General features: G+C 40.4%; 1 protein-coding gene across 4 annotated transcripts in view; it reads right to left on the bottom strand.

The window, feature by feature from the left end:
* The window catches only part of Tlk (Tousled-like kinase), a 53256-nt gene extending 31415 nt beyond the window's left edge, over positions 1-21841 (bottom strand). For 2 of the 4 annotated variants that reach the window (XR_001940058.1, XM_018505568.1), the window contains exons 1-2: positions 21443-21520; positions 13109-13194 (exon numbers count right to left, since the gene is read on the bottom strand). Coding sequence is in view for 2 of the 4 variants with exons in the window: in XM_018505568.1 (XP_018361070.1) it covers positions 13109-13194; positions 21443-21473 (117 nt within the window). In the remaining 2 variants the exon portion in view is untranslated. Of the gene's footprint in view, positions 1-13108; positions 13195-21442 lie in introns of all 4 variants that reach the window. The other 2 variants (XM_018505567.1, XM_018505571.1) reach the window with 2 other exon arrangements.
* Between the last annotated feature and the right edge of the window lie 1875 nt (positions 21842-23716).

Below are 23716 nucleotides of genomic sequence, written 5' to 3'. Positions count from 1 at the left end.
TTCTCGAGCCGTGTGTGTGTTGCCCCACCGCCCGCTTCATTGTTCAGTCGGCCAATCACGCCCACGGCTAAGGAGAGCTTGCGGCATCGCGCGTGGCGCTCGTGCGTTCTCGCCCGACAGACGAGACGGCCCGATTAGGCCGAATTCGCACGAGTTCGCTACCGAGCCAGGCGGCCGAGCGTTGCAAGCGCGACGACCGAGGGGGGCACGAGGAGGGAAGTTGAAAGCGATGCAAGAGAGGAGAGCGTGAGAGAGAGAGAGAGACGCGAGCGCGCGATGGAGAGACGAAGAAAGGGAAGAAGAATCCGCGCGCGGTCCCCATCGAGTCGATTCCGACCTACGAGGCGAAGTGCGCAGCGAGCGGAAAGAATCGGGGCATCTGTAGGCGACCCCCGGAAGCGGGCTATCGAGGTGTTCATTCGATTTCCGCGTATCCGCACGGGGATGCCAAGCGGCCCGTGAAAAGTATGTTTTCGGTACCTTCCCCAGGCGTGTTCCTGTGATTAATCGATCGCGAACCGCGTCCCTCCCCCGCTTTTAGCGTACCGGCTAAACAACTGCTGAATCGAGGTACTCGTAGATTGCTTCACGACGGATTTTAAGTGTCTCGAAAAGTCTCTAAGAGAAAACTGTATTTATTTATTCAACATCATTCGAATAATCCATAAAGTTTCGCGCTCTACAAAATTACAAACTTACGCCAACAACTTAACGTCGTGCAATTTCCTTAAAGTAACAAATGTACACGTCGAGTCCGAAGTGTTAATCGCGCTGTAAAATTACCAGTGTTTTAGAAAAACACCGGGTGGCGTTAAAACACGTGCGACATTAACGGCGGTCTGATACAAAACTGGGGCAACGATTAGGAGTGGGGCAGGAAATCGCTAATCAGGCTTAATTAGCCAAGGCTCCCGGCCTGCAATTGGGATCCTGCGGACGGTGAACCAGATATGTGTGTGTACTCCCGTTATCATTATCATTGTAAAGAGCCGGCAGCGTACGCAAGCGTGGCTGGCATCCTACTGCCCGACGCAGAGCGGCTCAGCTGAGAGCGGGAGACGGCGTGATCTGTCGCCCTCGGCGGCTGCGTCCCAAGTGGCGAGACACGGCCAGCGGGTGGCGGCGCGCGGCAGGTGCAGCTGACGGCGCGGCCGGACGGGGGGGAGGGAGAGAGAGGGAGCATGCTTTCGGCTCCTCCCGACGCGAGACGACGCGACACGATCGTCGTCGCTCGACTGGACGGCGGGCGCGGAGTGTATATAAATAGGCGGCACGTCGACCGACCGTCTGGTCTCTCACCGGTGTTACGCTATTGCATGCACGCCACTTCGTGCGAGTACATGAGCGAGAGGGGTGGTTTTCTCGTATCGACTCGCGCACCGTGTCTCTGCATTACCGACAATAACAATGACGATGACGGTGATAATGATGGTGACGATGATGATGACGTGACGTCCGAGTCTTTGGTGAATATATGTCTATCTCGAGAGGATTTTCCGGTCGGAGGAGCTCTCTCGGAAAATTCATACGTCAACGTATTCGTCTTCGATAAGCAGTATCCGCCTTTATCAAACTTTCTTCGAATGCTTATTCTTATGAAGTTATATATCTAATTTAAGAAGAATAATATTAGAATTAAAATAAAATTAGAATAAGGGAATAATTAAATAAGTATGTTGATGTCTATAGTTCTACGATTGCAATTATGTGAAATAATGTTGGCTCATATGTATTTCTTAAAAATGATAAAAATGAAAAGAAGGACCGCGATGATAGAAAAAAATAATAGAAGGAGAATTAGAAGAACGTTGACAGCTTGAAGCAAAAACATTGCAAGATGTTCTTTCCGTTAAGAGAGAAACGTAAGCATCTTTTAATTAATTTTGTAAGCTTCTGATACAATTCATTTCGTAATGCGACGGGAATACTTTTTGTGCTGATAAACATCGTGCTGAGTATGCAGGATCCTTCCGAAGGATAGGTAGCCCATTGGTCCAGCAGGAAACTTCAGCGACCAACGGTTTGCCGCAGAGAGAGCGTCACATCGATCGCAAAACCAGAAGCTTCTCGCGGAATTCTCCGGCGCGTTCACGAAAGGGTTGCGCTCATTTCACTCACAAAACAGCTATCAATTCTCTCTCATGAAACTACAATAAAATAAAATAAAATAAAACCGTATACAAAAATAAAATGAAACAAATATTACACCTCTCAATCCACGAAATCCGATAAAATTAGTGGCATTAGTGCTTGATTACATATTGATTGAAACAGCCGAATTACGCTTTGGGAAGTAAAATTAATTGGCAGAAAATAAAAATTTTTATAATTTATATATATTCAGTCAATTATATACAGACTATTATTAATCGCGGATTTGAAGATCGATTTAACGTCGAGGAATCGCCACAATTACGTCTCTCTGATGAAATAATTAAAGGTAACCATAAACGGATAAAATGATGCGAAAAAGAGAAAGACGGGAGCCAGATGGAGAATCACGATTGGTGGGCCGATAATACGTAGAGTCCAATTAGAGCGCGTAACGTTCATAACACCGAACTCGCGCGACAGCGACACGACATTACGAATATGCGGAGGGAATACCGCGGTAACGCGCACGCTGTTGCCAGATTTTTTTACATCACGTGTCTCCGCGTGCTCCGATTAATCGCGAGCGACGCGGCATGGTGCTTGCGTACGCCTTAAAAGCGCCCGAAGGCCATTACGTAAGCGTCGACTACGTTCTCGCTGTGTCTCACTTCAGCGACACCTCGTCATCGATCCGCGATTTCCATTTCGAGACACAGCGCTCCTCGGAAAGGAAAAAAAAAAAAAAAAAAAAACCACGGAGGGGCCACTTGGGGATGACCGTTGAATGAGCCGAGCGGCTTTTCGTCGACGGAAAAAAAAAAAAAAAATAAGGCTCTCGCCATGAACTTTCGAATTACGGTCGTTACGGAGTGAAGTTGGCCGAGTGTAGTCGCCATTCGTAAGATACTCGCGAGATTCAAGTCCGATTTCGAACTAATGTTCATTGTCACCGTCTTGGACGTACCGACCGAGAGAACGGTGAGAAGCGGATAAAAGTGAAATACTTTTATCCGTTGTCCCAAAGTATGCAACACTCGGGTAGGAGTCTCGTTTTCCGGCGATGACCCGGCCATAGTGCTCGCAGCGAAGCGGAGCCTGGACATATCGTAGTGATTGGGATCAATACGTTTAACCACACTACCACGCAATAACACCCCTGCCCGTCCCCTTTCGCCTCCATCGACCTCACTCCGTCCGTCTCTCGCCCTCCGCCTCTCGCTTCCGCTCCTTCCATCCGCTTCGCCTCCGTCGACCTTGCGGCGAATTCTTTCGTGTACCGCGAAAACCCCGCATTGAGTCGCGTGAAGGCAAATTTACATGATTCGCTTCTGAACGAACTCGCACGATTTCACCCATCGGACAAACGATCTTAGGACACGTAAACAAAAGTCTGCCTATGTAAAGCACCTCGCTCGTAATAATCATATTCAACGTAAATTCATGTTCAAAGAGTTCAGATCGACAAAATGGATACGTACAGACTCCGCATAGTTATCTAACAAGAAATATTCGAGATATCCGTAGGAGATTCTACCGTTACAGGGTTGCCACAAATTTCTCACCCTAAAATTTCACAACTCTTCCCTGATTTCTATACAAAGTTTCACGACTTACTCTGAAGCTCTTTCATTAATACTTTGAAATTTTTTTATAGTCTCATCCTGATATGAAATGATGAAAAACGGTTAATATTTTGTTGAAAGAGCAGGTTAACACAGCAATGTAAATTGCTATTAATGCTGCTGACACTACTTGCATTTGTCAATTGTTGGTAGTATTCCAAAACTTCAATGTGACGTACGTACGTTAGATTTCTTTAAAGCCAAGAATTTTTAGCTTCTCCAGAAAATTTAGCAAAATTCCCTGAATATCGTTTTCAATTTCCCTGAGATTTCTCCGATTTCCAGTTTTACAAATCCCTGGCAACCCTGATGATTCTATCGCTAGGTAGGGAAATCTCGTCTCCCTCGCCGTTCTGGAGTCATAACACGGATTATAAATAGAGGATGCGTGCAAGTGTAACGGGATAAGAATACCAACGGGAGATTTGTAATATCGTTACTTCTCCCCCGTTCACATTTCGACCAACTCCCGATCCTTCGCCGTTGACCGAGCTACGGTTTAATCGAGCGCGAGAGGAAGCGGCAAACTATTTAAATATAGGGAACAATTTAGGTAATTGCGACAATGGAACGAGTGCGCGATAACTTTATATTTGTACCATCGCATCGTCGGATATCTCGTGGCTATCATCTCGCAGTTTTTCATACCCCGCGGTCGCGCGAATACGTATTTTCGAATAGTACGTTAATAACGGTACGGTTAAATAACACCATTAATGAGCAAACAGATAATGATGATGTTAATTCGACCGGTATTCGGCGACCGCGTATTATTATCCGAATCTCTTATTTACGGCGGGATTCGAATCGGCAATGGCGCGGTCCTCCCATTAGCGCAGCTCCGATGCGTTCCTCCTAAATCAGCGTGACTGCTGCATTTCCGGCGCGATGCATCGTTTGCCGTTGTTAGTCGATTAATAAAATCGCCGAGTGAGCGATTATCCACGCGACGTAATTAATCACGATTAATCCACGATATGTTTAATCTCTCGTTTTTTTTTGCCCATTACGCCTCCGAGTCAATGTTCACGCCCAACTTTATAGTTAGTCGCATTTACGTGGAACGTAATCGATTCTGTAAATCATGTATATATAAATTAAAGATACTATCACTTACGTTACATTCTTTAATTTCTGATTTAACTTGACGTCCGTTTGTTGATATAAAATCTTTTGTAAGAATAATATATATCACTTGAGTTAAATAAAGTGATGCGAATTTGTGATGTAATACATTAATTTTGAAAGATGAATTACAATCGCACTGTTAATTCTATACACGGAGAGAATTTATATTCTTAGAGTTTACTCGGAAAATATAATAGTCGTGGGACAACATTATATTTCGAAGAATTTTAATGTAAATCTCTCTCATTCGTTGATAAGATTTACTATAATAAAGTACACCCAGAGTAAAGGCTGCTTCGCTTTAAAGAAATTTTCTCTGCTATCAAGTCCAAGAGAAATGACATTCAAATCATGATTTCTTCCAACATAATTTCTTTAAATCAAATAAATTTTATTTGATTAAAAAAAACAATGTTTAAATCAAAGAAATTTTTTCTTCTACCGTATAGTAAAGAAAATTGCTTTAAATCGAAGCAACCATTTCTCTGGGTGTATAAAATAAGTTTGATTAATTTTACTCAAGTGCATGGTAGATAAAATCTTTAAAATATTGTGTAGTACCGCAACTACCATATTTTCAGGGTAAATTTTAAAAGAACATTCTCTCGGTGTAGCGTCAAATTTAACCTAATATAAATCGCCATTGCTCCTCAATTATTTTTAACGATATATTTAGTAGGAGCAGTGGCAACTTAAATTAAATTAAATTTGACACTCTATAGACTTGATAGAATCAAGAGTGCTATAACTTGGGTTGGAATAGGAAGACTCTCAATGAGAATATAAAAAAGATTCGCATTTACGTGAAACGTACCCCGTGCGAATTCCTTGCGATCATTCTCCATCAAACAGTTCCGCGAATGGGAAATCGATTTTCGAAGCTCGAGTGAAATTATTCGCGGGTACCCGGCGCATCTCGAAACGGTCGGAGCCGCCATATTGTTACTGGATGCATTCGCCAGAAGACACCCACCACACTGGTACACCGACTCTAGACGCTAACTTTATACCTATTAAGGTCCGGGATCGATAGCGGGTACGTACTACGTATACGTCGCGCGTACTAAATACTGTATTGCATGTACAGGGTGAACGAGCGGTTGTGGGCTGCTAGAAGTCTGTAACGAGGAACGGAGGAATGGCGAGAGATCTCGAATATACGAATAAAAACAGTTCCGACGTGGCAAGCGACAACGGGATGGTATGTCGCGTCTCAAGGAAGAGGCCTCAGCGAAGCATCGAGCTGGTCTGATCGGCGATTTAATCAGTGGAATAATCGAGCTGATGAAAATCACGGACTTGCGCGCCGCATGTAACGCGCGAATTTAATTCGTCGCTCGCCCAATAAACATACAATGCGAGTCTGAGGCCGCTGCTATTATGCGATCGTTGATATCACTATGCACCGCCATGTACCGAAGAAGGAGCGGCAACACAGTGCGGCGAAAGCTCGCTCGATCATTGCCAACTTGACGACAGCTTCTGCGTCCTGCGGCACCTTCCTCGGTTCCGTGCATCTCACGCTTTAAGGCCGGTATTCATAGTCTGTTATATTTTACATTCTCTCAAGTACAATCTTAAGCTGTCATGAACCAATCGGAGAGTCGTATTAGTATCTTAAGATATTACTTGAGACGATTCTCCAATAAGAACGGAATATGAATACCGGTCCAACGTCCGTTTTTATAAATGTAAATTAACTTTAATGTCGGACCAACTTGCTCTTCTTCTTTTTCTAATTCTTAGAACTGGAAGATGAAGAGTTGGAATCAAAATTAAAATTAAACTATATTGGTAAAAACGAGTAAAGTATTTTATCACTGAGACAGCGTAGAAATAAATATATTACCTGGGTTTATTTTGATCTATATTTCACCAAGCCCAGTTGTACAAATATCATAGGTATACATTTTTACACGAGGTTCAGAATCCTGCCAAACCAGTTAAGGATCGAGACTTCGTGGGCCTGTGAGTAGTGACGGGACGAAACGGCAGTTTTGAACGTTGCATAATAACAGAGTGAAAGTAGTTGATTGATCAGTGACGGACCGCCAAGCGGATCAGCGAGACTCTTCATTGGATTACAATGGCACTTATCAAGAGTCGATAGTCGGCCTAAGTCGGCCATTTTGACGGCTGTTGTGATGTCCGGTCGAGAGGGAGGGGGGAGAAAAAGTAAGTGGCGAAGTTGTCTTGCTGGATATTTCGAAGTATCGAGAATTTCGACACGGATCACGACGCTTATTGAGTTGTCGCCTTACTTCTATTTAAAGTTGACTGAAACCGATTCCAAACAATACCTGATTTACTTATCGAACGCAGCCTCGAGATTATGTTACGCGTAAACTAACATACTTTTGCTCGAGCAAACTGTTTTAGCGCGAGTCGAGTAGGAGATTCGATTCCGGTGTATCTAAAGGGTTAATTAAAGACCGTTTGGATACAGGATACGGCGGAGCGCTTCTACAGCGATACCTACAGCTTGTAACTTACATGGGGAACGGCGGGTTTCTATGCGGACTTTGGGCAAATGGAATCGACAGGGAGTTGAAGGGGGGCGGAAAGGGGTTGGAAATGGATATATATACATATATATACAGAGTGCTGAGCTCCTCTCGATCGATCCTCGAAGGATGTGGAGACCAACAGAGGTGACTCCAAAAGAGAGAGAGAGAGAGGGGGGGGAGGGGGTGAGAGGGAGGATAGGGAGGAGGAGAAATAGAAGAGAGGAGAGCGAGAGACTCGCCGAGAAAATAACTAATAGGGGTGGGGTTGCAAGAGACGCTGCGGATGTGAGCGGATGTGGCGAGGAAGGGCAGAGGGGAAACCGAGGGGAATGAGTTAGATAAGGATGAGAATATTGGGCCAAGTGGAAGGGAAACGAAGGGATGATGCTCGCGCTTGGAAACTACCTATGCCCGTCGCCGTGCCGGTACGAACAGTACTGCAAAATGTCGGGTACCTACGGATTCCTTCCGTGCCCGCGCGTATACATCGGGTGTCCCGGAAAGAGACGCGAAGTATCAACGTGGAGATCCGATAGGAGACGACGTATATTCGATGGCGAGAGATATTTGAGGCGGATGCCAGTAAAATAACTGCACAAAGTCTGATTGAGTTTAAGTACAATTAAATTAACAGATGATATGAGAGTCATTAACTTGACGCGAAGTTATTTCATTATTGTTTCAAGCGCCAAACAGATTCGCACGACTATTCGCACTTGAAGACTCGGAGCTTCAAGTGTCAACCTGTCCAGACCCGTCCAAATTTGTTTCTTGAATAATAAACCATAATTCAAGCAGTTTGCGAGGGCGAACGCAAGATCCGCAAACAAACGATCACGAGTTCTTGCGGCGAAACAATCGCGTGATTGTATAACGGGAATACTACTACGAAGGCTTTGATTCGACATTGTATAAATAGCATAAACCTTTGCGGCCTCTAGGGTCTCTACAAATAGGGGACCGCGTTGTATAAACGGTTAGTAGACAAGCAGTAGACTAGAGGACAGGCGGCAACGACTTAGGTCTCACTTCGATTCGAGCGAACAGGGCAGGGGCAGGTATAAATCTTCGCCATTGGACTTCGGTCGGGCGGCAAGCTCCATGGCGGGATTTCTTTCTCTCGCTTAGCCAAAGGAACGATCGATATACAGAGCACGAGTCGAGAAACTTGGACTTCCGGTTAACAGGTCTCGACTGAGAGACGCCTTAAATAACGAACGCGACTGTTTTATCTAATTATAAATTACGAATTGAGAAAAAGAACGATGTCCTTTGTTATATAGATTTAACTGCAGATGAGTAATATGAGCGGAAGCCTCGTGCTATGTATTTTCGTTGAAAGTTCGAGAACAAGGGCAGATCCTCGGACTTCTTGCCACATCACAAGAAGCCGTAACCGCCGTAACATTCCTGAAGCGATGCAAGAAGCTCGGTCGCATGTCGGTGCATGCTGCATCATCGCGCAGTCGCGTGGGTGTGGGTGAAACTGCGTTTATGCGCGCACGCATATCTCGCGTCCTTCAGTGAAAAAGGACGAAAAAGGATGAGAGCGGTTGAACAAAGAAACGCATGAGAAACGAAGCGCAAAAGGATCACCCGCTGTTCTTCCAGCGATGGCGTTTCGAGAATGAACGTGTATTCGTATGGGAGCAAAGTCGAGGTAGCAATTTATATACATACATCTATCGTGTATCTGTAAATCCGGGCCTGTTGCGTAGGCATTACCGCGAAAGTAATTCCGGGCGTTTGGTTTATCCCAACGCGAAAGAGGTCGATGGCGACCCTGGGCAAGTCGAGTTACCTGCGAGCGAAGTTATGTCTGAGAAATATCGCCTCGAGTGCAGGCGCGTCGATACGTTGTAGGTGTGGGTTACACTTACACGTATTAAGCGGCTTTCATGCGTGAATATTACCGTTGGCACTTTGTTCCATCGTGATCCTTCCTAACCGCGAATAAAATTCACAGCATCAGATAAGAAAAAAAAAAAAAAAAACAGAAAAGATCACCAATCGTAGAGAATGCTTACATTCAGCAAAGAAAAAGCAGCTTTGCAACTGTTGTGAAATTCTTTAATAATTCCCCTTAATTCTTCATTGGATCTAAATGGTATAAACCAATAATCTTAAAGAATTTTGCAACAGTTGTAAAGCTACTTTTTCCACTGAACGCGGTTAATCACGTACAAAGAGAAAGAAATGGACGCGGGGTAATAACACTGCAAACAGTAGGTAATAGTCGACGATGTGTGTGTGAGAGAAAGAGAGAGAGAGAAGAGAGAAGGTCTGTTTTCTGTGGCTAAGGCCGGTATTCAGATCTTACATGCAAGACCGTCTTAAGTACAGTTTCAAGAAGTCACGAACCAATCGGAGGGCCGTATTAGCGTCTTAAGACATTCTTGAAATAAGACTGGACTATGAACACCGCCCTAAACTAGTGTACACTTAAAGTGAGATAAGAGGTATGATTTGATATTTGGTGGAAACGAGAAAGAGGGTGACTTTAGTTCTATAGTGACTTTAGAAATAAAGACGCAGACCTAGAGAAAGGAAAGAGAGTACCGGCCGTGGCGTCGGCGACCATGTGAGAGCACCCTTAAGCACGCCCCGTCCCCCTCAGCCTCTCCGTCACTCTCGCGGCTCGGCGGGCGCGCGAGAGCGTCGAGCTCGCGCACTTGACTGCCGTGCTCTAAGTGAGAGCGCCACGTGACGTCGTCGCGCACGACCCCAGGCCGCTATGTTTCCGATAGCACGCGGACCGATCGCACGGCGCACCGCGATTGGCCACACCTTTTCGTGCTGCCGCGCCGCTCTTCGGATGCGATGCAACGATAATAAAATGACCGACTGCTCCTCGTCCTCGTCTCTCTCTCTCTCCCTCTCTCGGTGCCGGAACGGGCGACATAACGCGAAGTTGTGACGGATGCAAAATGCATGTGTTACTACTTCGCGCGCGGACCATACACGCGAATGCGAGTGACCCGGCAACGTCGCTGGTCTGTCTATCTGTCTGTCGGTCGGTCGGTCTGTCAATCGGTTGGTTGGTTGGTTGATCGGTTGGTTGGTTGGTTGGTTGGTTGATTCATTGGTTTGTCAGATGTATACAAGGTGTCGCACATGAAAGATCTGATCGGCTTATACTTTACCCTTTAACAGGGTATAATTTCGTTTCCCCTCTCTCTTTCTCTCTCTTGTTCTTCATCTTTCATGCTTTCAGACCCGATAATATAGACGTACCGCATATCTGTGAACGTTCCACTATAGCTATGTATATATACTATTCCACCAATAGTTATATACATGCTTAACTCATCGATTCCACCGATTCCATTTCTGGAATACAGAGTATTATTGTAATTTTCTTCAGGTGATATGGCTGATTTAGAAATACAGAATAAGAGCCAATCGACGATCGTACCTGACGTTCCAAAAATGGAGATATTATATCAAAGTATACTGCCATGTTTAATAATGTCGTCTTAACTGTATTAGCTGTATACAGACAGTTGGTTCCTTCCCGTCTCTCCGCGGGGATGACACCCGCTCGTCGATACTCTTTGTTACGTCATCGAGAGACGCGGATACTAAATGTCTGAATAAATGTAAGTACGATCGATATAGGGTCGTTGCAAATAATATATTAAACGAGTAAGTTTCTTTTATGCCGAGTATATGTGACTTGGGACGAGTAAAAAAATTTTGAAGAAGCGAGCTCTATACTCTTGGCATCGAAAAAATGTTTTAATTATACTCTCTAAATTCCTTGGAGTGGAATCTCACTGTAAAGAATGAAAATTGAGTTAGTCTTGAAAAAAAGTGGCTCAATTTTCAGTCTTTAAGAGTGAGATTTCACTCTTCAGAGTGACAATTCATTCTAAAAGTTTTAGAGAGTACATGTTAATTTAACGCACACTGAGAGAAAAATGTTTGATATTTGTAACTATAATTACATATTACTATAATTATGACTATTACTGCTATAATAATAATAACAGTAACTACGTATATAGTTCTAGCAACAAATGTATACAGTCGGCAACCTAAAATGACTATAATTATAGTTATTATAACCATAAAATAGTTAAATTTAACAACCATATTTTTTATAGTGTTGTCCCAAAATATAACTACAAAATTATAGTCACTTGAATTATTTTTATAGTAATTTCAACTATTTTATGGTTACGATAACTATAATTGTATATAATCATTTTAGATTGCCAACTATATATATAGTTACTGTTATTATTATTATAGCAATAATAATTATAATTACAGTAATATGTAATTATAGTTACAAATACAAAAACACATTTTTCTCTCAGGGCAGAATTACAATCACTACGAAGCTACGCGAACCTCTTACGTTAAAGCCTTGTTCGGGACACTCTGTATATGTGATGTTGTAATTTGCCGAAAATAGAATCGACGTGTATACACAAATGAGTCGTCTCCGGTATAAAAGAACTAGAATCGTGATAGGTGATCATATCGATTCTTCGCGCGCGATATTGTACAGTTATAAATTAATCACGACCAGATATGCTTAAATTTAACGGTCCGTTCACACATTACGTTATCGAAATATAACGTAAAATATTGTTATTAATTCAAGTATTGATGTAAGCGTTACACGACCGACACGCGTTAGAACAATGTTGCTCCGCGCGTCAAACAATTCTTTTATTCAAACAAAATTTTGCTTTGAACGTACTCCGATCGTTCATTTTGGTTATCATCAAACCGTACAATTATTCTTTCGCATTCAATTATTTCCCCTTGTTTGAACAAAAGAAATGTTTACGCGCCGACATATCGACGTTCTGGTTTGCGTTGCCCGCATTTTAATACCAACTTTGAATCTATTGCTTTATTATATCGTTTCGATAGTTTTCTTTTTAGAGAAAGTAACGGTAGTTCCCATCGTGCGTCTACAGTTACAGAATTACCTAGCGTTATTGTGTTGCATAGTTAAGAGATACCCATGGAACTTGTGCCGCGTTCACACCCGGACGTCGCTATCGATGGATCGTAAAAAAAAAAAAAGAAAAACAATTAATAATAATGAAGCGGCATAACGCGAACGTCGGCCAGGTTCATAAAATCTCGAACGAACGTCTCCATTTATTACGCGTGCGACTCGTTTCGTTCCATAATGAATACCTGCCGGACCTGACTCCAGCGTTTATTGGCTCCACGCCAGTGACATAATAATCGTCGGATTTTATCAGAGGATCGAGCTACGGACGATCCTCTGGCGTTTCCGTCGTTGTCGCCGGTATTAAGGACCGACAAAAAGCTCAGGTGTGATGGAGAGAAGGAGAACAATCATGCTGCGGCGACGTGCGTGACAATTGAAACGTCGCGGTTTCGTCATGAGATAAAGGTCGACTCTGGCGATGCACGTTGACGCGCTCCCGAGCACGTGATAAAGCGATAAGTGGAAAATTTGCGGACGAAATGCAAGTCGCTTCGCGCCGACATACGGCAACTACTGCGATCACGTGCCTCACGAGCTAATTACTCGTTTCAGCGGTTCGAAATCGATAAAGTCGATAGTGTATCAATAAGCTGTGTGATCATCTGCTAGGCGAGTGTCGTCAGGCGAACGATTCGTCATCGCCTAACGCAGATAATAAATTATTTTGCACAATGTTGAGTTTTCTCTCCTCGACGTTCTCAAAATGATAAAGAAGAATATCTTTGTATACGGGACAAGAGAGAAGAGAAAGAATCGCGTGTGTGCTATAGGCAGCTCACCCTCGCTCCGAGAAAGCGGGCCTCCAACAACTCCTGCTTCCTTGGGTCCAGGGTGGCCTGAAAGTGCTCCATCTTGACGCCAGCGCCTGCAACAACAAGTCACAGCGAATTACACTTCGACCTTTTCGCCCGTGGCGTCGGTGGCAAAAGAAACGAAGAATCTGCGATAAGAATCGAGAAGCGTATCGACGATCTATAAGAGTCGATAGCATACGGATCGATGTGCTCCGAGATCCGATCTTCTCGACTGATTTGATGGCGAAATCGACGCGATGTATCAGAATAAAAGAAATGAAGACGAGGCGAAGAGGACGAGAAAAGGAAAGAAAAAGATTAAGCAAGGATTAGCCGTGCGGAAAAAACGTAAAGAGAAACGAGATATCGCAAAAGTTACCGGATAGAACCGATATTAAATGCCGGATGATACTATTACGCGCCAAAGCATTCGCAGAAGATGATATTCGTGCATTGTAATTTACCGTAATTTCCCTATTGTTCGCACACGTGAAGATCAAGGGCCGTTTTCTTGAAAAATACCGCATAGAAAAATGTACAAGAATACTATAGTATATGTCACATATATTATATATTTCTCTAGTATTTTCGTATGCGATATTTTTTCGAGAATAAAGTTCCTATTCCGTACTCTTAACGACAAGTGTTAACGTCGTTACATTGTTGTCATGCAAGTTTTATACCTGATAAAAAAGCTATACTGAAAAAAAACTAAATTTTAATAAGTACTAGAATAGTTTTAAGTAAATATTTACTAAATGTATACATATATTTATTTGATACAAAAACTATTAACGCTCCATTACCCCGAAATTTTCGATCATTGTTTTCTCTAGGCTGTTAAGGGAAATAGCATATATTTTTTATGGTTCCGGACTATATAAAAATCAGAAAAAAATCTTGTTCACTCGCGAACAACTTTAACAATAAGTTTTTGCTATAATAAAACCTGAACCGCATTTTATTTATTTTTTACATATTGAAAGCTGAATAAGAATTGAGAAAACGTGATATTGCCCTAAAAGACATAAAATGATGCTGATGAAAAGGTTAATTTAATTTAACTATCTTTTTTTTATTGAGTAAATATTAATTTACTATAAAGTATTATTTAAAGAAATATTAATAAATTTTTTTTCAGCGCGTGTAACGACAAATATAACTGACACTGCCATTAAGAGTTCCAAAATAGAGACTGAAGGACAAAATTATTCGATGATTAAAAAACAATTTTGCTAAAATATCTAAAAATTTAACTAGATACAGATCTAAAAATGATTTTGTTGGACGATCAAAATAATTGTGTACACTGTTAAAATCATATACTCAATTTAAATTAGTTTTAATTATTTCTATAGATCGCCACTGCTCCTACTCAACATGTTGTTAATTTAATTATAACAATGGAGTTTAAACTATTCAACTCAAGACAATGTATTAAATTTGATTCAGATTTAATTTATTATTTACTAAGGGTATTAATATGGACGTTGATTGCTTCGAAACTAACTATAGAAATGGATTGATTTACACTTTGAAGCATGAAAGTTATACTGTTAAATATAGTGCCAAATTTAACTTAACGTGAGTCGCCATTGCTCCTACTCAATTGTACATTGAGAAAGAAATGCCTAAAAATATATTTGTGAGAAATATATTTATTTCACTGAAATAAATATTTATTTAAATACGAGCGAAATAAAATTTTATTCCTAGCAAATAAGCCATCTATTTTATTTTTTTTTTTGCAATTAATGAGATATTTTTCACAGAAATTAAATATATTTCACAGAAATAAGATATATTTCACAGAGAAATGTATATATATTTCTTCATCACAATCAAATTTTGTGTAAGTAACATTTGCTTCGCAATACTTCGACATTTTTCTTTCAGTCATCTCAGTATATCGTTATTTTATACTAAAACAAGGTTATATTTGACATTATACAGTGTCAATTTGACACTATCGTGTTGATTTTACCAAAACGATATATTTAGATTAAATTTGACACTATAGATTTAACAGTGTACAAATAAAATGTGATTTATCTCAAGGAATTGAATTCATTGTACCTTTGACATTTAACCCGGCGTCATTGTGGCTGGGTCATAATGGCCCGAGACATTTTTAAACATCTGTATTTTCTTACATACTTCATAGATTTTATCTAACCGCCCTGTAGCTGGAGCTAAGATTTTTTAAAACTATTGTCGACATTGCGAGAATAAACAAAAAAAATATTCGGGTTATCATGATTCACCTCAACGTGTGTAACATTTTAGCATCACAATGATGCCGGATTAACAGTGTAGAAAATTCGAGCAATGCTATAACAAATTCAAATATCCTAGCAACAAGTTTGAGCGTTTCACATAATTATTTTGATAGTTGAACAAAATTATTTTCAGATCTGCATTTAGCCAAATCTTTCAGATGCTTCAGCAGAACACCGTCCTTTTCCGCGAAGCATCTCCAACAGCGTCTAATATTCCTTTGCGTGGGTTTGTAAGAAACTACCAAAACGAATTGCATCGCAAAGGATTTATCCTTGGACGAATCCGAGCGAGGAAAAATGCGGGGAAAGTGAGAGAACGCTTGTCCTCGACGAACCGTTATTCCTATCCGAATTCTCCCAAGTAGAAAATTCGGATAGGAACGCCACCTTCGAGACTGCAATTACCGGACGCTTCGACAATGGTATTCAACGCCCACTGACAACATCCTCGATCGTAACTGCGATGCTACCGAAGTCGCTGATGATTACCGCGCGCGCAATAAACTGGACATCCCACGGGTCGTAAACGGCGCAATCCGAGTGCTATAATTAGCGTTTTGCGGAGCCGCGTTATGCCCAAGTATTATATCTATTTCGAACGGATTGGATTTAACTAACCCGTCGATCCTCTCCGCGAATAAACCACATTCTATTGTGCGACTTGGAGACCGTTTCGTAAAATTAGCCGAATCGACAGCGGACAGAAATAATAGATAATTTGCCCGTTAAACAAAGCACACGCTTACGTGCATTGCGTGCCTTTCCATCTTTATTATTTATGTTATGGATGGAAACTACTGTCCGAGAAAAGAATCACCCTAGGGTTAGTTAACTACCGGCGGGACGTAGTTTCTCAGAAAAAAATTATCGTTGAATTTAAACCCATCTCTTAAGTCCACGGTGAGCGGTGCGGTTTTTTTATATTTTACAAATGAAATCTTCAGTAAGTAGGAGATCTCCATAAATTCACTGGCTAGCGAAACGACACACACGCGAGCCAAACAAAAAGATTTACTTACGTGCATCGTACACTAGGAAAGAAAGTCTGATTGCCTTAAATGGAATTCTGTTTGAAAATGGACAAATCAGGATTTTCTGGCTAAATCCATTATAATTTTAGTTCAGATTACCAGAATTATGATGAATGTTGTTGTGTGATCAGAATTTTCTGGTTAAATCTACTAAATGCTACGCTGAGAAATCCATTTATTTAATTTTATTCAGTTGACAAACAAAATCTTTGGTTGATACAATAAAATAATTTAATTGAAGCAAAACATTTGATTATTGTAACATTTTACTTGTTTCTGATAAACACTGACATCTGATGAACTTGTTTAGCCAAACAAGAAATCAACTGATTCAACTAAATGGGTTTCTCAATGTACAGTAAAAAAATTACTAACTCTTAATACATATTTCTTTTTAGTACAAAATAAATATTTATTCAATAAAAAAGTGATAGTTAATGCTTTTTGTATCAAATAAATATATGTTTACATTTGGTAAATATTGAGTTAGTACTATTCAAACAAATATTTATTACAATTTATTAAATTCTTTTTCAGAGTAGTTGAGATATAAGACCAGAATTTTAATTGATATGATCAGAATCTTCTAATTTGTTTTCAATCAGATATAAGATCAGAATTCTGATTGATGTGATCAGAATCTTCTAGTTTATTTTCAACCAGAAATTTTTCTTATCAGGGTACGAGCTTCAGTTTTTAGAAATTGATTTAACAAGGATCGTCCCTCTCTCTTCAGTCTGTTATCAACACGTATACATACACGACTGAATGAGTCGCACTGCTCGCCGTTACTTTCGAGAATCACTGCAATCCGTTAAAGACATTATACACGTTCACGATGCGTGACCGGCCGTTGCGCGTTACCAAACGGCGCAACGTTGTTTTATACGTTGGATGTTTAACGATCTTTTTCCATTCCGCGATCGCGATCGGATCGCAGGTAATAATGGCGCCGCGCGTTCGGACTTCGGATTCGACGGGAGAATTGAGAAAGTGATGGGATAATTGATCGTTTCGCGGTATGCGACAATTAAAGCCACTTCGGACCGGGGACAGTCCGGAACGCGCATCTGGCCGCTCAATAAATCCGAGCGAGTGAACGCTCGCACTCGCTCGCGCGAGTGCAGTAGCGCAGTCATTGAACTCGTCGTCGGCCACAATTTTCATGTAAAACGGGGGCAAGGCTATTTTATTCGTAGTGCCTGGGATAGGCGAACGTACTCGTCGAGTAAGAAGATAGACAGACGCGGTTCGCCGAGGCGCAGGTTTTAATTGTGCAATTCAAAACAATGCGCTTTTACGACACGGCGTGTAACGTCGCGCGACGAATCCGGGAATATTCGATTTCGTCGCATTTCAAGTATTTATAGGCCCCTATTCTGTAGCTCTTAATGACAGTAACGTCACACATTGTCTTCGCCCAGCTTTTTTATCATGTACGAAACCTGCGCAACGATAATGTAACGATATAGGGTTAAATTAGAGTCGTTAAGAATGTAGAATAGAAGCCTTACTGTCGATTCAACCCCTTCAGAATCTATGTTGATTTTAATGTACACCAAATTTGATGACATTATCCGTTGAAATTTTCTATCGACATCATCGAGATCAAATGTACATAATAATATATACAGTGAGTGCAAAAAGTATTCGTAGAGAAAATATTTTTTAAAAAAACTTTATTTTTAAAAAGCAAATATTATCCAGCAACAAATGAGTCACCGAACTGATGTCGAATCGATATCGATACGATGATTTCAATATCGATTTGACATCGATTCGATGTTTAATTGACAATCACTTCTTGTTGGGTAATTAACAATTTATTCATAAAGAATAAAATAGACTGTATGTTTCTTAAAATTATGTATACTAAAAAGATGTGTATTAATTATGGAAAATATATCATCTGAAAAATAAGCGAAAATTAAAAATTGTATTGTTTGGATGCTCAAAAAATATTCGTACAGTCGAGAAATTTAGCTTTTAAAATCAGGAATATATGCAAAGCTCGTTTGTTTATGTTAGAACATGTATTCATTGTATAAAATTGCTAATTAATGCTTATTTTCTACAAATAAGACTTTTTTTTATAAAAAATTTCCTTGTACGAATACTTTTTGTTCTCACTGTATGTTGAAAAAAATAGTCAAAATTTGGAAAAAATTAATTATTTAGTACGAATTATTTATTAAAGTGCTTAAATCAAATAAAAAAAGTTTTATTAACATGGTTCTAATAAAATCAGATCTGAAGGGATTAACGTACACGCGCAGGCAGACTGTCCCAACTGACGTAAAAAACTTTTTATCCATCGGTCTCGCTACCTTCGCGAGCGAACAACCGGCATCTTCAGCTTCGCGTGCGACGTTTACATCGGAGAAGTGTCACGACTGGCAACGGCTGGAATTTCATTCGTTCTACAAAAGGCACGGAGAAAGCGAGGCGCTAGCAACAATGTGAGACGTTGCTCAGGATATTTCGCGAACGGTGGTTCTACCTACACGGCGAATGCATTACTCCTCGCGCGTCCATCAGCCGAAACCTCTGCATCCTCCGAAAAAGTGTGCCACGCGAACAGCGGGCATCATCTCCAATGGCACCGCGATGCTGTCGAGAACCGATCCACTTGTTGTTTGCCGGACAATACTGGAAACGCGACAGAGGTTGTTGAGAGCAGCACGAGCTTTATCGTCGCTTCTCTCCATAGTGACTGGCGACATTTGAGGGATGACTAATTAACATGATTTCATGGGAAAAATCTATTATTCCGCGTAGCCGCTGTCGCGTTCCTCGTTGCGACAAAAACGAGAAAGAACTATCGCGTTTGATCAATGAATGCGCAACGCGGGACGCAGCGGTTCGCATACTTCACGATAATCAATCATCGCATTCCTGCGTAAGCGAGTATCGCTATTCTGTAAGAATTAAATACATTGTTTTCAATATTCAATATTTTTTCTCTCTCCTTGTATACGTCGATACAATATACTCTTCATTCTCCGCATTTTCCCTTCGCGATAAAACGGAAGATATTAGTCGGTTAACGTGTAACGTTATAGAAACGTTTAGAGTTGCCACGTGGGGTTTATAAGTTGTGCCTTCCATTTAGTGACACAAGTCGACACAGGTATCGTTCTGTTTTTGTTACGCGTGAAATGCAAAGAAGGATAGAATGTTTGTGATGATTTGTGTCGTTATGTCACTAAATGGAAAGCACCCAAGATCTACAATTAGTGGGGATTTTATGGTGAAATCGGTCACTAGCTACACTGGATTAGTACATTAAAATAGCTGCTTTACATCTAAATAAATAAAAGGACAATGAAAATGTCTATATATAAAGCATTTAAATGCAATAGTATAATATAATCAACTTGCAATGAAAATAATATATTTTGTTAATTAACGCAATTCTATCATTATTTAATCGTTTAAAATATTTATATGCTTTTACACTGATAAAAAAATTATTAAATTTCAATATTTTGTAAATAATATTAATTAAATGTTTACCTATATACAATAAATAAATATTTCAATAAAAAAATGACGGTCCAATTAATCGTTCTTGTATACAAATAAATATATGTTTACATCTAGTAAATATTTAATAGTACTATTCAAACAACATTTATTAAAATATAATACGTTTATTAAAATATATTACTACACTTTAGTACATTTTTTTTCAGTATACATTTAACTTTGCTAATTTCATGTAGCAGTATTAATTTAGTATGCACTAATCTAGTGTAGGTAATGCAAGTGACTGAATTCGCTATTATTCTCACAGGAGAAAAAGCTCTCCCTGTTGGACACTCGGCTAAATAAAATGGTAAACTGGATTCATGCCTGTTTCTATCAATGTAGATTAATTTTAATCTCGGTTTAACTTACTTTTTACCTTTTTCTCTCTAGTTCTATAAATTAAAAAAGGGCGAGAAGTAAATTAAACCGAGATTAAAGTTAATCTATGGACATCGTTAACTTCCGCGAAGTTGGCATCTTATTGTCAAAATGTAATTAATAGAGTTCTAGAGTTCCTGATAGGTTTCGAAAAGATTTCTGACGATTAAATGCAAAAAAATAATTCAATACTTGAAATACATAAAAATAATATAAAAGTATGCGATGCCAACTTCGTCTGTTATGGATTCTGTCTTGAATAAACTCAACAATTATTTAGAAGATACTCATAAGATAGCGTGGTCGAACAGGGGTCAACTGAGACCTTCAATATTATATCTCAGTGAATGTTGAAAGATCGACACGATGAAGAGTTTACAGAACAGAGTTCTCTCGGGCGAAACAACATCAAGCGAGCAACTGAAAATAATAAGACGGTAAACTTTCTGAGATAATCATTTTGCAACTTTGTGATCTTGCAAAATCAGCGAAATCACTCGCGAGGAATACGTTATCGCCTTTGATATTTTCAACACATAACGAAAGATTTCAAAACAGTTTGCCTATCGCCTACAACGTTCTCAAGGCTATTTTCGTATCTCGAGAGTATTTTTATGCGCAAGGTGAATAAAAAATTATTACCAATACATTTACACGCGGCTTAACTATGTTGGAAAATAAGTTTTTACGTTTGTCGCAGTGACACCAGCGTTCGCATCTCGTAATATATATATATATGTATATATATATATATATACATATACACATAAACGTAATTGAGCTGCCAACCGACGGTGTGTCCGCTCCTCGGCTGATTTATCCTCGCGTTACTTATCTAATCTCGTGTATTATAAGACCGAAATAACATCCGCATTTTCATACACCGGGCGTTCCGAAATTCTCCTAAAATGAGAAAGAGAAAACATAGGAATATCCCGCGAGTCACTTTCGTCTACAGCTCGGGAAGAGGATCTCAACCAATCCGCTCGACGTTTTCTCGTTAATCTGCCCAAGAGGTTGATGAAAGCGTTAAAAAACAAAATAGAGAACGAGAGCGAGTTGCAAGAGAGGATGTGCAATGACGATTAAAAAACACTTACCACCACCAGAGTTCCAGCAATTATCAGTCATCCCTGTTTATCCATCTGCAGAGTTGGCACTACATTATAATTACACTGATCCAACTCGCTCGAATGTCTCGCGGCACGTTGGTCCTTGACGGCGACGGCGTCGTTACGCGCGCCGGATACACTTTTCATGAGCCCTAGTGCCGCCCGACAAAACTCTCAGCTCCGCCGCATCGCTTTACACCAATGAGAGCACCTGTCTCATTATTGATCTCACACTACACTCTCTCGATCGCCGATGTACCGGGTGGGCCGTACCGCGAAGACCATCCGTAAGGTTTTCGCGCACTCCCGATCAGCACCCGGCCACCCGGTGGGCCACTTCCGGCGACAGTGCGCGAGGATTTCCTTTCTGTAACAGTACAACCACGCGCGTCTACAGAACCGCTAGGAACACTGCGGTCCTTTCTTTTTGAGCCGTTTTTCCGATCAGACCTGGATCGCAAACTTGCCCGATCGTTACTATTGGCTGCGTTCGGCAGAGAAAGCAGTTTTGCAACTGTTGTAAAATTCTTTGAGCCCATTCTGCAATTTAGTAAGCGTAGATGTAAATGGTTATAGTTGTAAGATTCGACCAATCGCGGTCGAATATTCTCCTCCATTTTTGACTGCGATTGATCAATTCTTACAACTACGGCTACGCAATTTTAAAGTAGGCTTTTAATATAATTGGTTTGTATGTTTAAGCGGCGCCTATAATGAGATTTAAGGCATAAAACTTAAGCTTTAAGCCTGAAGCCATAAAAAATTTACCACAGTTAAATGTGAGACCAATAATCGACCATTAGCGTTTTTCACTGGGAAAACTAGTGCAACACCGGTTCAATTGAATGCAAATTAATTCACATACTTTTAATGTTAATAAATAATTACATATTCCTTATTGTCATGATAACCTCGTAACCTTAAAAGGATTAAATTATTTATCACCATTGAAAAAAATGTTAAACCGATTTGCACTTAATTGCACCAATGTTGTAATAGTTTTCTCAGTGGAAAATGCTATATGATTGGTATATTTCTTGTTGCACAAGGCTTAAGTTTTGCGCCTTAAATTCTTATTATAGACGTAGCTTTAAATCCAGTGAGGAACGAAAAGTAAAGCCCTAAGACTTACGTTTTCCTAAAGTCTGTTTTACTGATTATTTTTCAAATAAGTATTGAAATACTTAATTTTTGACTGCCTTTACACAGATTAAAAAAAACTTTTTCACAATTAAAGTACAAGATAGTTCAAATCGATTGAATTTATGCCAAAAACAAAAAATTGAAAAATCAGTTTTGTCAGTTTCTGGCATTTGGAATACGGATTACACATAAACAAACAGTTGAGTTCTTAGAATTAGGTATCTAATATAAAAGATTAATTAGAAAATTTGTACGTATGTGTGCATACAATATTGATGTAGCGGGAGTGTAGTGATGTCAATGACACGTAAATCGTAGGTATGCAAATCCTACTGAATCGGTAAAACAGTCGACTTTAGGATCCTCTTAAACACAATGAAAAGCACAGGGAAACAGATTTCATCCTATCGGAAACGTGTATTCTAAAGTGTGATTCACTTAACTTAATACAAATGCTTTGTTGACTAGTAGAAGAATTTTACACCCAGAATTAACCAAGAAAGCATTTTCGCACTTGCGTGTAAATATTTACATAATTACTGGAAAGAGTCTAATTGTATTAACTGAAATTTTGGTTGAAAATGAACACACAAACCAGAAATTTTCTAAATCATTTTATAATTCTAGTTGAAAAACAGAAAGCTGCTTGATGCAATCAGAATTTTCTGACTCGTCCATTCTCTCCCAACCAGAAATTTTTCTCAACATGAAGTAGATCGCAACCTGGAAATATACACAGTTTCGATTGCCAGTTTCATTTCATTTTGTTTAAAGTCTAAGACCAAGCATATTACAACAATTTTACAACAGTCGCGAAACTTCCTTTTCCGTTTAAGGCAGCCTGCAGCCATAGTTCGAGCGAGTGCCATCGAACGATTATCGATCGGCGCGCCTGCTTCGAGAGAGACTCGCTCTGCGGATTCGTTCGTCTCTGCGAAAAGACACGCGCGCACGCCGTGCACGTTATGCGTTACGAGAGAGCACCGTTATTATCCCCTTACGATATACCACGTCGTCGTCCTGCGACGGAAATCAGAAGTTGGCCGAACGGATCGATCGTACTGACGAGGCGAGTCGCCGATCGCTTCTCAAATTAGTCCTCGACCGCGCGGAGAGTGT

This window comes from Trachymyrmex cornetzi, unplaced genomic scaffold (assembly GCF_001594075.2).
Source record: "Trachymyrmex cornetzi isolate Tcor2-1 unplaced genomic scaffold, Tcor1.1 scaffold21, whole genome shotgun sequence".
Classification (NCBI taxonomy): Eukaryota; Metazoa; Arthropoda; class Insecta; order Hymenoptera; family Formicidae; genus Trachymyrmex; species Trachymyrmex cornetzi.
The sequence above is the reverse complement of the archived record's forward strand: the minus strand, read 5'-3'. Positions and strand labels throughout refer to the sequence as shown.